The sequence below is a fragment of the Dipodomys merriami genome, unplaced genomic scaffold, assembly GCF_024711535.1.
Source record: "Dipodomys merriami isolate MVZ:Mamm:240054 unplaced genomic scaffold, mDipMer1.0.p SCAF_30, whole genome shotgun sequence".
In the NCBI taxonomy this organism is placed as follows: Eukaryota; Metazoa; Chordata; class Mammalia; order Rodentia; family Heteromyidae; genus Dipodomys; species Dipodomys merriami.
The window spans coordinates 9,790,422-9,807,576 of NW_027204493.1; the positions used below are offsets into that span (position 1 = coordinate 9,790,422).

The following is a 17,155-nucleotide window of genomic DNA, read 5'->3' on the forward strand; positions in this document are numbered from 1 at the left end:
ATCAACTCAGCTTAAATCAGAACTAAGCTGGGTCTCGCATCCCCCTCCTAACTCTCAAAACAGAGAGAAAACTTCAGCCAGCAAGATGATTGGTTGAAAAGTGAATGACGTACTGCAACCCAAGCCCAGTAAGAACCACCGTCCGCGAGCCCGGCTCGGATTCTGCTTTCCCATTGGTCGCTATGGCAAAAGAGCCGGGACAAGCGCTGACTTTGACCTCCGCTTCCGGAACCGCGGGCGAAGATGGCGGCGTCCAGGGGCTGGAACCTGGTGTCCCGCGGCCGCGGACTGTCACTGCACACCGCGGCGAGGGCCACCGCCGCGGCGACGGAGCCAAGCGGCTCGGCTGTCGCGGCCACCTCCGTGGCACGGTACCCGCCGATCGTGGCCTCCCTGACGGCGAAGAGCAAGGCGGCGCGGCAGCGGCGGGTGGAGCGCTGGCAGGCGGCGGTGCACGCGGCCCCGTCCGCCGAGGAGAAGCTGCGCATCCTCACCAAGATGCAGTTCATGAAGTACGTGGTGTACCCGCAGACCTTCGCCCTGAACGCCGACCGCTGGTACCAGGGCTTCACCAAGACCGTGTTCCTGTCGGGCCTGCCTCCTCCTCCTTCCGCGGGATCCGAACCCGCGCCCACGCCGGACCTCGCGGCCCTGCGCGCCGCGGCCTGCGACTGCCTGCTGCAGGAGCACTTCTACCTGCGGCGCCCGCGCCGCCCGCCGCTCTTCCAGGAGCGCCAGGCCATCGCCTCGCCCTTCCTGGACCAGCTGGTGGCCACCCTCGCCACCCTGCTCAGCCCACTCAACGCGGCCCTGGCCACCGCCGCCCTCGGTGAGCCTCGGGACGCCGAGACCCGGGGCTGTGGACCCGACCTGCTGCTGCTCCTCCTCGTCCTGGTCTCTTGGCTGGCCGCAGATTGGGGGCCTGGTGTACTCGTTCCCACTGAGTCAGGGATAGGCGGGGGCGGGAGACTAGCTGCTGGTAGTTAGTTGTTCCACTCTCCACTGAGGCTCTCTGTACAGCCTTCTCTGGCCTTCAGCCCGTGCCTCTGTAGTGTAAAATAACCAGACAAGATAGTGGAAGAGGAGTTTAGAGACAGGGTTCTGGATGGTGCTGAACTGGGTTGTCTGTCTCCTGAAAAGCTGCGTGACCCTGTGTCCATGAAGTGATCTCTTTTACTTTATTCCTAGTTCCCAAAAGAACGTGTTGGTTATAGCATTCAGTTATAAAGTTGCCAAGGTGTAAATGAGCTGCTAGGTCGAATACCCAACCTTTCATCCATAGTATTATGTGCCAGGTCTTGTTCTGAATTTGCTGCGCGACCACTAATTAATTCTCACAATAACCATTTACAGCAGGCAGAACGATTGCATGATTTTATAAATGAAAAAAAGAAGGCACACCACCTTTAATTCTAGGACCGTGTACTTGGTGTGTTTGAGGGTCAGCGATAAGCAACTTCTACCTAAATTTGCATGGTGGACATGAAAACTATTAATATATCATGTGTATCCTGACCAGTGGTGTCTGGATATTTATTGAATTAATGTTATAACTGTAGATGGATGAGTATTCAACTGAATCAAAAAGTAGTGGTATTGAGGCAAGTGAGGTGAACTTTGACTGCATGGATGGTTGGTGGTTTGGAAATAAGACCTGGTGTTTGGCAAGACCCAGGGTCCTCTTATTTATAAAATATATTATTATGCATATTTTGTGCCAGTTAATAATTTATATATTAGTCGAGATTATTGCAGTTATTTTTAGCTGAATAGCTTCTAATTATTGATTAAGGTGTTGATGAGACAAACAGTGCGTTGAGTGCTTTGTTTAAACCTTTCTGTAATAATCAAATTTGTCCATATGATTAGATGAGAACATCTTGAATATCTTTTGATAGATTATAAACACCCAGTTCACTTTTACTGGGTGCGTGGTGAAGAAATTATCCCTGCTGGTCATCGAAAAGGTCGGATTGATGCTTTACGATACCAAATAAATGATACACCACACAACCAGATTCGGATATCCAAGCAACTCCCAGAGGTAAGGGTTGAATGTCATAAGCAGACCAAGTAAGATGATGGGATAAAATAAAATGCTTTGGGTCATCCTTTGATTTACATGCTTCTTATGAAGATAGCTCATTTGAAAATCCCTTTTAGCTTTCTGATCTACAGAGGTCAAATATTTATGTAAAGTGAGATTAAGGCATCAGTTTTCAGACCCATACAGGTTTTCTTTTTCTTATTAATATACTGATAATATTAATATGCTGATAATAGTTTCTGATTTTAATTAACAGTATAATTGCTAGTCATAAATCAAAGGATTTTTACAGTTATGGACTGAGTTGCAGTATTTTTAGAGGAAAACAGCATATTTTGAATATTCATACTTCCATTTTAGTGTGCTGAACTTGTTCCTTAACGGTCTGAGTAGTAAATACTTTATAGGCTATTCAAACCATGAAGTCTCTCTTGCACAGTATTAAGTTCTGGTTTTATTGTGTAAAAGCAGCAGTATACAATATATAAATGAATGTGTGTGGTTGTGTTCCAATAAAGCTTTATTTGTAAAAGTAGTCAGTTGATATTTGTCCCATTACTAGATATTATTAGATATTACTAGTAATATCTAGTAACCCACTATATCATGGTTCACTTATTGCTCCTTCATGGATTTTCACTTATAGAGGAGATCTCTGGAATATAACTCCCACAATAAGTGAGGGATCACTATTTGTGTATTTTGTTTTAGAAATTCAGCTATACAGTGGAGCCACAATAAGTGAACTGTGGTATAGTGAGGGACAACTGTTGTCAAACCTAATACTCTGAAGCGCTTCTAGCCTCTAACATTTTGATTAAGTTATCCTCAACTTGTCTGATCAGATAATTTTGTGAAAAGCACCTCATTTAACAATTTTTTAAATAAGAATGAGTAAAATAGATACAAAAATGAGTAAAATAGATACAAATGTGGCCATGAGTTTATTTATGTCTTTTCTTTGTCTTTAAGTTTGTACCATTGGATTATTCTATTCCTGTAGAAATCCCTGTAATGAATTGTAAACCAGACAAGCTTCCATTGTTTAAACGGCAGTATGAAAACGGCATATTTATTGGTAAGTTTTTCTTCACAAATTTGCCATAGATGGGTTCAAAATGTGCTATGCAAAATTGAAGCATTAACTATAATGAAAATTTAATTCTTGGTGACTGGTTCAAATAAGCTATGAGCAATGTGATCTTATGTTTTATAGTACCCCTAAAAATTGGCAAAACATTCTTTCTGCTCACTATTAAAAAATTTGTTTGCTTCTCTTGCACTCTTTCACTCTTTACTTGGCTTTGTTGATTTGTTATATAGAAAAGTAATTTGGGTTTTGTCAAGAGTAAAAATGTTCAGCATTGAACTTGGAAGAATGGTTGACATTTTCACAGATGCATCCTGTGTATGCTATACTTGGCAATAATCAGGAATTAAAACATTAATATCTCATGGCTGCTCGCATGCAGCTTATTTAGTTCTGAGTTGACTTAAGAAAGACTTCAATTTTTTACCAGCCTCTTCTCATTCACTGTGGTATAAGGGAGTGACCTAAAGGAATCTTACTAAAAACAATTCATGAAGTAAGGGTCCTCAGAAATACTGGGTTAAAGTAATTTTCTGAAAAATTAGAAACAAGGTATGCATTATTATATTAATGAAGAAACTTTGAAGCCATAGAGTGTTTGAATTCTGTAGTTACTAAGAGTAATGAACCTATTCTATAATAGGTTAGCATTCTGTAATACTCGAGAAAAATATAAAACGGCAAATTTTAAGTAACTTTTTATACAAACTTTATTTTGTGTCATGATGAGCTTTACAGTTACTCATAGATTGAAAAATTATGGTTTCATGTGGAATCTAACTTTATTTGTAGTCACTAAAACTTTGTCAACTAATATTCCCATTTACTTGAGTACTTGAGTATATGATGAACTGAGAAGAAACATGTACTTGACCTGTCTCCTAAGACATGTGCTTCACATATTCGGAATTCTCATTTCATCTGAAAATGTTCTTTTGTTCTTCAGGCTCAAAAATAGCTGATCCATATTGTTATGGTCATACCCAGTTTCATCTATTACCTGACAAATTAAAACGGGAAAGGCTTTTGAAACTAAACCGTGCCGACCAAATAGAAACTGTATGTAGAGCTAATGCTATAGCGAGTCTTTTTGCTTGGACTGGAGCTCAAGCTATGTATCAAGGTAAAACTAATTTTGTGGTGTTTTCTTTCTTGGACAATATCAATGATATTTCAAGAATGTATTCAGATTTGTTTTGGGGGGGGAGTTGGGGATGGAGGTAGGCTGTATCTTAGCATTTTGAAAATTTTGGCATTGATACAAAATAGTTGTTTCGAAATCTGTAATTAAATATTTGAAATTTGGAAATACTGCTTGGGTAGTTATTTTAACCTTTTATTTTGACTATCTCGTGAATGTTTTTTGTCTGATAAGGTTTACAAGCATTTTAAAGACTTAACTGAGAGACTTCTGTAGATGATAATAACTCTCTAAAGGCAAAAATGAAATAATTTGGTAGACTAAATATTTAGATTAAATCAAACTGCAGGTATGGCTGAAATGGTAGAATGCCAATGTAGTAATAGCAAGACTCTGACTTCAGACCTCACTGTAGGGAGGAGGTGGGATCATGGCTATACTAAAGTTTCTCTAAAGGCCATGTTTGGGATTTGGATTAGGAAATTAGCCATACAATCAGTATATAGTAAATGCTTTTCATATGCCAGCCACTAGTGGCATAGGAGATGGTGCTAAACATGATGGAATGATTTGGCTGTTCTGGAGCTTTTGTATGGAGAAAATAGTGTAAGAAATGATGATTTATAGGTGGAAGGTATAATTGAGACATGAGGCAGAATTGATTAGAGTCATTAAGAAGACTTCTGATTAGAGACCTATAAAGTGCAGAAATATCTGCACAATCTGGGGCAAGAAATTTCCAGATAAAAGGAAAAGTGTGTTGAAGTATTGAGAAACAGCTTGAAGGATGGCTGATTCAAAGAAGTGAAGGAGAATGATGAAGAATGAGATACAGAAGCCAGAGGCTATAGTCACATAGGGTATTTATTCCTTCCTTCCTCCATTTATTTACCCAGTCGTTTTGCTCCAGTTTGAAACCAAGGACTCATCTGGTAAGCAAATCCTCTGCGGCCAATTTATAATCCTCATCATACACCAGGACCATTAAAGACCACTGGAAGTTATTTGGGCTTCATTCCAAAACCTGAAGAAATAGAATATGAACTCAATAAATTCTATATAAATTTCCAGGAAGTTATTACTAGTAATGTCTGTCCACACTGTCACACACACACTATTGTATTATATGTGTATGTGTTAACCTTGCCAAATACAGATGAATGGAGGAGGTGGGAACCAGGTAGATAGAAAAAGCAGGATGTAATCTTGTTGATGATACTAAGATGGCACTATTTATTCATTAGAGATAAGGTATTTTTCTTTATAGTGGTATTAGTCTTGTATTTTAACAATATTAAAAAGTATATATATTAAAAATAATAATGTGTTACGTTTATATGAATAGATCAGCATATTAATAACAGTATGTTGACATGTTAATATATTATTGATAAATAATATATAAAACAAATAGCTAATATTAATGTCTGATTCATTATGTATGATATAAAATACAAAATCTCTCTAGAGAAGCAAAGTTTCTGCTTGTCTGGTAGTATTTAAAAGTCCTATATCTATTTAGCCTGGAACAAAAACAGGAATTTTTTGTGCTGAACATACTAAAATATTCTTAAACTTTATGATATAAGATACATAGGTAAAATGGCAATTCTTTTTTTTTTGGGGGGGGGGTCCAGTCGTGGGCCTGAACTCTGGGCCTGGGCGCTGTCCCTCAGCTCTTCAGCTCAAGGCTAGCGTTCTACCACTTGAGCCATAGCACCACTTCCAGCTTTTTTCTTTTTCTGCTTATGTGGTGCTGAGGAATCGAACCCAGGGCCTCATGCATGCAAGGCAAGCACTCTACCACTGAGTCACCTTCCCAACCTAAAATGACAATTCTTAAAAACAAGTCTTGAAATATGCAAAGAAAGATACTGAATTTATTTAAAGCTAGCATGTTGAAATCCATAGAAGAGTTTTTCAGAAGGCATTTGTTTTGTGGATTTGGTGAAATAAGTGACCCTACTGGTTATTGAGTGGTAGATTCTGATGAGATAGAGGAATTTGACATATTTGAAGTTGGTGAAGTTAATATCAGATATAGAAGAATTTAAGTAGTTCAATTTGAAGACTGAAATTAGAGAAACTGAAAAGGAAGAAATACTGCAGAAATGAAATTTAGGATTAGAATGAAGAAGACAGGGAACCTGAGTTCTTTAGGAATTTGCTGGGTAAAATATCAGGAAATGTTTATTACCCAATCTGTTTGCTTTGTTTGGGTAAAATATATCATGTGTCTAAATTTCACCATACTTTCTTCTATAGGATTCTGGAGCGAAGCAGACCTTACTCGACCCTTTGTATCCCAGGGTGTGATTACAGATGGAAAGTATTTTTCCTTTTTCTGCTACCAGTTAAATACCTTGGCACTGACTATACAGGCTGATCAAGATAACTCTCGTAAGAATATCTGTTGGGGAACACAAAGTGAACCTCTCTATGAGACAATTGAAGATAATGACGTGAAAGGTTTTAATGATGATGTTTTACTTCAGATTGTTCAGTTTTTACTGAATAAACCTAAAGACGGTAGATCACAGCTTTTGGTGAATGAAGAGAAAACACTTGATGCAGGACTCTGAGAATATTTAAATTTCATTGAAGAAATAATAAAAAAAAATTCTGCCAGTTATTAAACTTATGTTTTTAATAACTATTTCTTTTGCTAAGCTGTGATTAGAACTTTCATTCTATTCATCTCTGCAGGACTTAATTTTAAATATAGGATGTTAATTAAAAAAGAATTTTGTTTTTGTATGGCTGATAGGACTCTTGGGCTGTCCTTAATACCTTGGTATTAATTGTGATTTTAAAAGTAATATAATACAAAAAACAGTGAATAATTAAATACTTGAGAAAATATATGTTTTGCTATATTTTTCCTTTTTAAAATAACATTACAATTTCAGAGTGCTACTCAAAACCCTTCAAAAATGACTAGTAATTTTTAAATATAGTAACTTTTATAAGAGTCTCTCATTTGGTTTAAAAAAGGAAGAAAACTAGAAAATCGAATAATTAGTCTTGTACTTTTTTTATTAATGAGTTTTTTTATTGCAAAAATACTGTACAGAGGGGTTACAATTACATGAGCAGGGTAATGAGTACATTTCTTATCAAGCATTGTTGCCTCCTCCTTTGTTTCCCCTTACCATCCCTGCCCTCCCATCTCCACCCCCTACTTGCCAAAGTTGTAAAGTTCGTATTTCTATATAATGTCTTGTATATCTCATTGTAGCAATGGGTGCACCTGTATCTCTGTTGAAATAATTTGTTTTTTCCCTTCTCCTCCCTAAATTATACCAACATCAAATACAGTGAAAGCAGGGGTTATACCATGGGGGAGGGACATACAAAGCAACAAAGAAATCATCTTATAAATATGTTAGAAACAATCGCAAGAAAGAAAAACCATTTGAGTCCTTATCTTGGGGTTCATTTCACCTAATATCAACTCATCTGACCGTTTCTGCTTGTCTCAGACATATACTAGTTATTGCAAATAAGGGAAACCATGGGACCTCTGTTTCTTTGCTCATGAATGATGAGACATGTGATGTTCCCTCTGAGGTCTAGGCAGCCAGGTGCAACACATGTTGTAATTGTATTAATTTGACAGGCAGAGAAGGAGGATAGATGGATAATTTGTGGCCAGCTCTGGAAAAATTAGTGAGACCCTATATCAAAAAGAAAATGTAGACAAGGGACTTGCATGAATGTGAGGCTCTGGATTCAAGCCCCATTTGAGTACGTGAACATAGAGGGAGTCCATTTCAAGTGTCTAGAATCAGTAGTTTGATATCATTTGTAGCCTCATTAATTTTATATCTCAGCAAAGTTTAAAGTTAGTTTTCTTTATGTAGATCATGATACATTTCTCTTTGTTCCAATTACCAGGTGATTTTTTTCCTTTGTAATTATATCCTTTTTATAGTTTTTAATAATGGCTGATGTTGAATGAAAGGTTTATTTTGTAAAAGGCCAATTTAATTAAATCATTTAATTGAAGAATTTTGCAACTGGTATTTATGAGGTGTCTATGTCCAGTTTAATCTTGAGTTCCTTTGAAATTGCTTATTGACATCGACAGCCTTTAACTCCTCTGTAGCCTAATACATCGGACAGTTTATAGCTTTATATTACTCAGTATATTTCACATGAATTTTTGTCCTAGTCCTTGTCTTAGCAGGAACGTGTGTATCAACCAGTTTTAAAAACTAAAGACACCTTGGCATGGTGACTCACTTCTGTAATCCTACTTGAGTCATCTGAGGCAAAAAAAAAATTGTGAGTCCTATCTTACTTGAAAATAAGCGAGTATGATCGTACTGAGAAGTCATGGAGAATTGTCCAAGCTTGCCCTGGCAGAAAGTGAGAGTTCAGCAGTCAAAAGGATTAAAGGTGTGGCTCAAGCAGTAAGAGGGCCTATTTAGCAAGTGAAGTGAGACCTTGAGTTCAAACCTAAGTACTGTAAAAACAGAACAACAAAAAAACCCATTATTTTTATGATCCTAAATTTGTTGTCTAGTTTTGTTTTTTAATGTGATATAATGGGTTTGAATTCAGCTGAACCAATTGAGCCATATCCCAGCCTAATATTTGAGTTTAAATATATATTCAGAATATTTTTTGAAAATTATGTTGATATTCAGAAGTCCCTAAGTATATAGATGTAGACAAATGTGTTTATGGATGTGTTATACATATATGTATAAATGTATGTATGCATTTATATATAATCTTAATGGAACTGTTGAGATTTTCAGCATTACTACTGTGTTCAGGAAATAAATGAAAATTTCAGTACATAATAGGAAAATCTAAAATTGTCACAACAGATTTGCAGATGTTTAGCCAAACTCAATTTGGCTAAAACTAGAACAAAAAATCAAGAATTCTAAATACAATTATCTTTCTGAATAATATTACCACAAACTGACTTAACACATATATTAACTTCAGGTATCCTGCTTGACTGAATCTCTTTTCTCTGCTTTAGCTGTAGTCAGAATACTGGTCTGGGATACGATATGGGGCCTTGAAAGGTCTATTTCTTCTTTATTTACTACCAAGCTGTTGGATTGAGGACCCCAGTAGCTTTCTGGATGTTTGTTTGGTGGCATCTTTGGTTTATTCCATGAACCTTTCATTATTTTTTAATATATTTTTAGTTGTAAAGATACTGTACAGCGGGATTACAGTTACATGAGTAAGGTAATGAGTACATTTTCTATTGAGCATTGTTACCCACTCCTTTATTTTTCTCCCACCATCCCTTCCCTCCTCCCCCCTCCTGAGTTGAAAAGTTCATTTTTAGCATAGAGTCTTGTACATCTCATTGTTACAATGGGTCAACCTGTACCCTTATTTCAGCATTTTGTTATTTCCCTTCCCCTCCCCAAATTAGAAAAATATATACAAGATGTAGAGCACCAGAATCAAATACAGTGAAAACGGGTTATACCATGAAGTTTTGCCCACTGAAGTTTTTTTTTTTGGGGGGGGCGGTCCGGTCGTGGGGCCTGAACTCTAGGCCTGGGCGCTTCCCTCAGCTCTTCAGCTCAAGGCTAGCACTCTACCACTTGAGCTACAGTGCCACTTCCGGCTTTTTTCTTTTTGCTTATGTGGTGCTGAGCATGCAAGGCAAGCGCTCTACCACTGAGCCACCTTCCCAGCTCCCCCACTGAAGTTCTTAATTGGTTACGTTTATAAGAAAATTCAGACCCAATCTTTTCCAACAAGATTCTCCCAAATCTGTATTTGTTTATTGTGCCCCAAAGTTTTTTTAAATCTTGAAAATGTTTCTGTCTTCAAGCCAAAGATATATTTGTTGTTCAATGGCTGGGTAGATGAACAATGCTCATTCCGCCTCTCTAGACCATTGGGTTCATTTTATTTGCACTTTGTTTTTAAATTAATAATATAATAATATATCTAATGTAATAGTATATAATAAAATGCAGCCCATTTTATAGCTAACATTAAAACTAGATTTTCTCATGGAATAGTGATTAATAACTAATTTTGAATAGACAACTGGCTAAATCCAGACCATGTAAAACATACTCTAACTTTTGCATGAAATATCAATTATAACAAGCAAAATACCTTTCTTCTTTGAAATATTAATAAACAAATTCTCTATTTTTTCTTTAGTAATCAAGGCCCTACACCTGAAATTTTAGAGAGATGTTTTTCATTTATTGGCATAAAAATACTATTTCTCATAACTTAGATTTGTCCTGAAGAACATCTTATTGTTATATCTTATAGTTATTTAAATTAATGATCAATCATATAAACACTTCACAATTTGTTGTAAGCTTGCATTTTCTAACTAATGCCAAGGTAATATTGATTGTGCAGTCAAGAATTATTAAAGGCTCAAGCAACATAAAGACATAGTAATGTACCTATTAAACTAAATTACAGCATGTTTATTAATAGCATATACATACTTTTAATTTCAGGATTTGTGCAGGTAAGCCGACATATATTAACATTATGAACATATCAGGCCTAGCTCACTTATGAAATTTCTTGGGAATGGATCCAGGGGATAGATGAATTATGGATAGTCTTGTCTATGGTATAGATGACCATAGACATCCCTAAAACAACAGCTAACCTGGATTTTCATTATTATTTTTAAAGGCAGGTTAGTGCATGGTGAATTGCCAGTGAGTTTTCTAGCAAGACTGTTGGTCAAGATAAGTCTTGGTCCAGCCAATACTAGGCAGAGACAAACACAATTGTAGCATGGCTAAAAGGAGATTCAGATTACCTGGGATCAGGCAGATTTAGTCTCATCTCCCAAACTTTATAATCACAACCAAAGAGAACTACAACTGGCCAGAATTAATGCTGCCTTCATAAACGTTGACACTATCACCCTGCCATCACCATTAAAAAGGAGTTACTATTATCTATTACAGAAACAATGGAGTGGTGTAGACAGCAGCCTAAATAAGGATATATTAAGTCAATATTAGGAGCTTTAAAAATAGGCTATTTTTAAGGGAAAACAAGAGAGTATTCTACTAAGGAATCCTTAATACTCATTCTGATCACCTGTGCACACACACACACAGATAAAATATGCACAAAGGCTAATTTACAGAAGCATTACCACTGGATGTATTATTCTTCAGTATTGGAAATACCTACTGAGTAACAAATTGCAGAGGTAACTAGAGGGTCCTACACACTAGGGTATACACAGGTGATCAGAATGAGTCAACTGTTGTGATCGAACCAACCTCATGTTTTTTCTTACATACAGTTTTGAAACCTAGCCTGGGTGGGCCCTCAACATTCCCAGGCACAAATAAACATTGTTAGGTCACTGCCTGAAACACTGAAAGAAAAAAAGTCAAGCATTTTGCTACATACATAGAAAGTAGCCCAGAATCAGATCATAACTTCCACCCAAACTCCATATGCACCGGTCTCATTGAAGACACATGTGAGACATCGTGAGGACCATTTGGTTCTTAGTAACTACTTGGACTGGTTAACCTTGTATTTAGGGCTTTTATTTTTGCTGGCTTAACTACCCCATCTTGTGAATTTTTGGTCTGTCCTTTGTGATTGCTGCTGCAAGTTTAGTGATATTTAATATACATCTATTTCAATACATTAAAAAATGACTCAACATCAAGAGCCAGTTTTAGTTAACATCGTAAAGTGTCTTTCTCTTGTTTAGTTAAAATGAAAAATTTCCCTAAGGTTCACAGGTTTTCTTTAGAATAAGTCATTATTCTAGCTGAGCAACCAGATTCATCCAGCAATGGACAGAAGCAACAACTGGAAAAATCCATGCCACCTGTAGTGTTTGTTAAGTAAAGGCCTCTTAAAACTAAGTTTCTAATTTCTAAGGGTGCATATAGGTTGCACATTGGTTTGAAAATCATCTCCAGCTGGATTCAGGCTGAATGAGATCCAGAGACTTCCTTCATCATTCAAATAGATGCACAGGAAGGTGGGAAGGGAAAAGAAAACATATGGTAAGCAAATTTCTCCATGCCAGGTATTACATTAACATTAAAGCAGCCAACATAGCACTCCTGTTCATTTCAAACTCCATGGCACTCAGACATAGACCCGCAGGTATGTTTATGCATAACAATACTCTTTAGAGCCATCCAATGATGATAATGAATTTACTTGTATATATCAGACAATACTTTACATGCTAATGAGTTTTATCCATGATAGATGGAAAATGAATGTTTTCCTTTACAAAATCAGGTTTTTATGTTTAGTTTCATTTTAATATACAACATACAAGGCTTGTGAAACACATGATCTCTGAGGAAATTTCACAAACATTAGTGGAGAGATCACATGATGCTAATCATGCTGTACATTTTCTCTTCATTTTTTGGTTGATGTTTTATGTTTTTGAGGTCATTCTGTTGGTACAGGTTTCTGCTTTTTTATTCTATAGTCATTTTCCTCAATTATGAATTGCTGTAATCTGTAGGATATTTTTAAATTTTTATTTGAAAATGCTAAAAGCAGAGGCATTACAGTTACTTGTCAACAAAACATACATTTCCTTTTAGACAATGTCACCCTCTTCCTTCCCTCTCTCCTAGTTTTTTCCTCTTATTCCATCCACAAGTTGTATAGCTCATTTTCAACAGTGTCCAATGTCCATTGCTGCATTTATTTACTTTTTGTCCCTCCCCTACACTCTCAGAGACATAGACAAACAGAAGGAAAGGAAACAAAAACAGAAAAAAAAAAACCCTCAAAACCCTCTTTCCATTTCCTGGAATTCATTTTGACAAACATTATTTTGTATGATCGGAAGCACATAGGATTGTGGCTTCCTGTTCCTCTCCTAAGAGTATCCTCTTTTGGTTCCACTGTGTGTGAATGCCTAGAGACCTGTAGAATTTATTAGGTCCTGGAGTATTTTTGATCTAGCTTCTGCATATGAGAGAAAACATGTGCCATTTGTCTCTCTGAGCTTGGCTTACCTCATTTAACATGATCTATTCTAACTCCATCAATTTCCTTGCAAATGACTCTTTATAATGGCTCTTTATATTACTCTTTATAATGACTCTATAATGGCTGCATAAAAATCCATTGTGTATAGGTACCACATTTTTTTTTGATCCACTAATCTATTGTAGGGATCTGGACTGTGGCCACAACTGGCTATTGTGAATAGTGCAGCAATGAGCATGGACATGCAAGTGTTTATGGTATCCTGGCTTGTGATGTTCTAAGTAGATGGATACCTCTTGGTCACCATGCACAAATATCAACTCAAAGTGTATCAAAGACCTCAGTGTCAGACCTGAAACTGTAAACTACTGCAAGAGGATGTTGGAGAAACACTAGAACTCATAAGAATAGTCAAAAACTTCTTGAAAAAATCCCAGGGGCACAGCAGATAGGAGAGAAACTTGACAAGGGGAATTACATCAAACCAAAAAGTTTCTGCACAGCAAAGGATATAGTTACATAACTAGAAAGACAGCCAACAAGACTGGGAGAGATCTTTGCCAGCAATACATCAGACAAAGGCCTACAATTCAAAATACACAAGGAGCTCAAGAAACTAAGCCCTCCCAAAACTAATAAACCAATTACTAAATGAGCAAAGGAGCTAAGAGGAGACTTCTCAGAAAAGGTAGGAACATCAGCGAAACATATGAGGAAATGCTCATCATCCCTGGCCATAAAGAAAATATGAATTAAAAAATCTGAGATTTCATCTCACCCAAGTTAGATTGACCAACATCATGAATTTGAATAACAACAAACACTGGGGAGGATGTGGGGGAAAGAGGACCCTACTGCACTGTTGGCATGAATGTAAACTAATGCTGCTACTCTATAGGGTATTTTGTAGAAACTTGGATATTCAGATTATTACAATGTCATACATTAAAAGTACTTTCTAAACACAAAACTCCACAATAACTTTACACTCATGTTTAGAGGAAAAGAATCACAATTTTGTTCAATTATATTTATAAAAACTAAGCATGTTAATTATATAAGATTAACTAATGTGGGTGTAAGTATATTTAATGTTGGAGTACTTCACCAGTATTCGGATGATTAAATTCTGACTTTCAACATATTTTTAAGATTTCCATATCTTACCACCTGGTTGTGATTCATAATTGGAAAAATAAAGGATCTGTGTATTTGGAAAGCCCTGAAAGTTAAAAATATCCATACAATTATCCTTTTGTAAAGTATAATTTGTTTCAACCTTTGGAACTTAGACTTTTAAATGTCATTTGAAAGAACATTAGGAAAATACTATTCGTTTAATTCTTATGTTTCCTAAAAAAATATAAACACATTTTAAAAGTCAGTTTGACAGTTATATCTGGATGTCTAGATAGTGCTTTTTTCTTTTGTCACTAACCAGCAAGGCGATTTAACACCAGTCATTTCTCTTGAACTCAGTGTCTCCTTCTAATAAATTCAAATTGGATCCTCAAAATTCCTCCAACAAGGTGAATCATTCTTTCTAAGCCTCACATTGCAGGTGTAACTTGCTGTTAACAATCTTTAAAATTTCTTTATTTAAAACTTGCAAATAACAGAACAGTGAGAATGTTCTTTTGCTTAAAGCATTGTATGGAGTTTGGCTTGCTCTTGCACTGATTTTCTTTGATTGTGATGGTCTTCCTTTATCTTCCCCTAGCTGCCAACATCCCCTGAGGTTACCTTCATGAACATTTAAAATGAAAGGAAATTCATGGCCTTCAAGCATTACTTACTGCACAATATTCTACTATCCTTTTAAAATACACTAGATTCTGAGCGCAAGAAGGGTGGAGATTTATTACCTCCTGAGGCTACTACTTCCTTGACTTAAATGGTATTGATGGTTAGACACTTCATTTGAATTTAAAATTTTCAGCTAGCCATTTCCCATTTCTTTTAGTTTTAACTTCTAAAGTTATTGTGGGGGAGAGATTTTCTTCATTTTTTTTCATTTTTTTTTCAGATTTTCTTCAAGAATACCATTTGCCATCTTCTTCTGTCCTTGAGTCATTTTCTTCCCATTCAATCCTTCATTTTGGACATCAAGTCAACATATAAAATGTTCTAATATATTCCATTTTAACCAATATCATTTTAGAGTTTCTATATTTGTCTCTCTCTTATAGGAAATTGTCCATTTCAACTGTTAATTATTCCACTCTTCATACTGATTAGAATTTTAGAGCTTTGTGTAGCTTTTCTCTGCCAGAAAGAAGAGCAAGAGCCCTGTCATATGTTGAACATCTACTACATGTAAAGTTGGCATTTATTCTTCAAATAACTTGCAGTGGAAATTGTAAGTTATTGCCTCTTTTTGATTATTTATTCCATAAAGGGAATGTTCTTATTTATTCCATAAAGGGAATGTTCTGTTTTGTTAATATCGCCCTGAATGGAAGGAGGAAGGGTAACAAAATGCAGTCATGATACTCAATGTATATTATGTAAAGACTGAACTGTGGACCTTGAGGATAGAGATGGGAGAGGGGAAAATCAGGAGAAGACCGAAGGGGTGACATTGATCAAGATGTATTGTACTTATAACCTGACTTACAGATTTGTAACCTCTTCTTAGAACTACTTAATAATATAATTTAAAAAGAAGAAAAACATCATATTTCATGTAAGACTACATAAATTCTTGATATGTATATGTACCTCGACACAACTAACAGAATAAAGTTAATATCTTAAATTTTGAAAAATGAATGATTTTACTGATTTTTAAAATATTATCAGAGAAAATCACTGTTTCTAGTTTTTTCTTTAGCCATGTTGTTTAGGACTGTGCTGTTTATGTGAATAGATGTCTTAGATATTCATTTGAAAATTGACTTCTTATTTGATAAATTCCCAGAAAGTTTAGGTAGCTTATAAATCAGGGTTTCCTCTTTTGGGGGGGGCAAGGAGATTGGCATATGATTTTATAGTATCTATGTGGAAGAGATGTTATTCTCATTGCTAAATTTCAGTTCAGACTTTTTCTTACACAAGTCAAATTAATGTCTAAAAAGAAAAGGTCATTTTAGCCTACATTTTATGTTTGAACTTGAAAAATTTCTAGACAATTTTTCAATTGAATTTCAAATTTCAGACAACTCTGGGATATATAGAAAGACCCTGTCATCACTCAATCAATGCATACATATGTACATAAACCTGGAGGGCTATATGTAATCATTAAATTTAAAAGCAACAGGAAAATTAGAAAAGGGTCTTCAGAATATATGTTTTTAAAGTGACTAGAATAATAACTAATGTGTCAATATTAAAATATTGTATTGGTCACTTTAAAACTTCACTTTAAAATTATATATACATATATATACATACTCATCTCACACATTGGAAGCAGACATGTAAATAATCTAATTAGTCTTCAGCTGATACAACAGAAGATTTGTATTAAGTTATAACTTAATGCTCTATATGCACTTTAGAATTCCTTTATGTGGTGGTATAAAAAGTAAAATAAATGGGGGTAGGTGGGAGATGGGAGGGATGGGAAGGGGAAAAATAAAATAAAATAAAAAAGTAAAATAACATGAATACTGTCCATATTTAAAGGTTATATGTTATAGCTATTTTCACAAGGAGTAAATATGAGTAAATAATGGCATTTCTTAAGGATGGATGATGAATGGATGTTTTGGTTTGCATTCAATATTTTCTAGGTTTCTATGAATCCTAAGCTCACACAAAATGTTATGTAAGTTTACATGAATAAATAAATAGCATGACATAGAACAAAAGATCTCATTGTGTGTAATGTGTTTCTGTGATTATAACCAAAGCAGGCAAGGTAAATTTTAAGGTGACAGAATCATGTGATTCTAGAAATGATAAGTTGGCC

The 17,155-nt window shown here is 36.0% G+C and overlaps 1 protein-coding gene across 1 annotated transcript; it reads left to right on the forward strand.

Annotated features, from left to right (window-relative positions):
• Positions 1–239: 239 nt before the first annotated feature.
• Mrps30 (mitochondrial ribosomal protein S30) lies at positions 240–16,734 on the forward strand. Its single transcript, XM_070041144.1, has 5 exons — positions 240–829; positions 1,899–2,044; positions 3,020–3,125; positions 4,084–4,260; positions 6,544–16,734. The coding sequence occupies exons 1-5, from the start codon at positions 244–246 to the stop codon at positions 6,858–6,860; spliced, it is 1,332 nt and encodes a 443-aa protein (XP_069897245.1). The 5' UTR covers positions 240–243; the 3' UTR covers positions 6,861–16,734.
• The last annotated feature ends 421 nt before the right edge of the window (positions 16,735–17,155 follow it).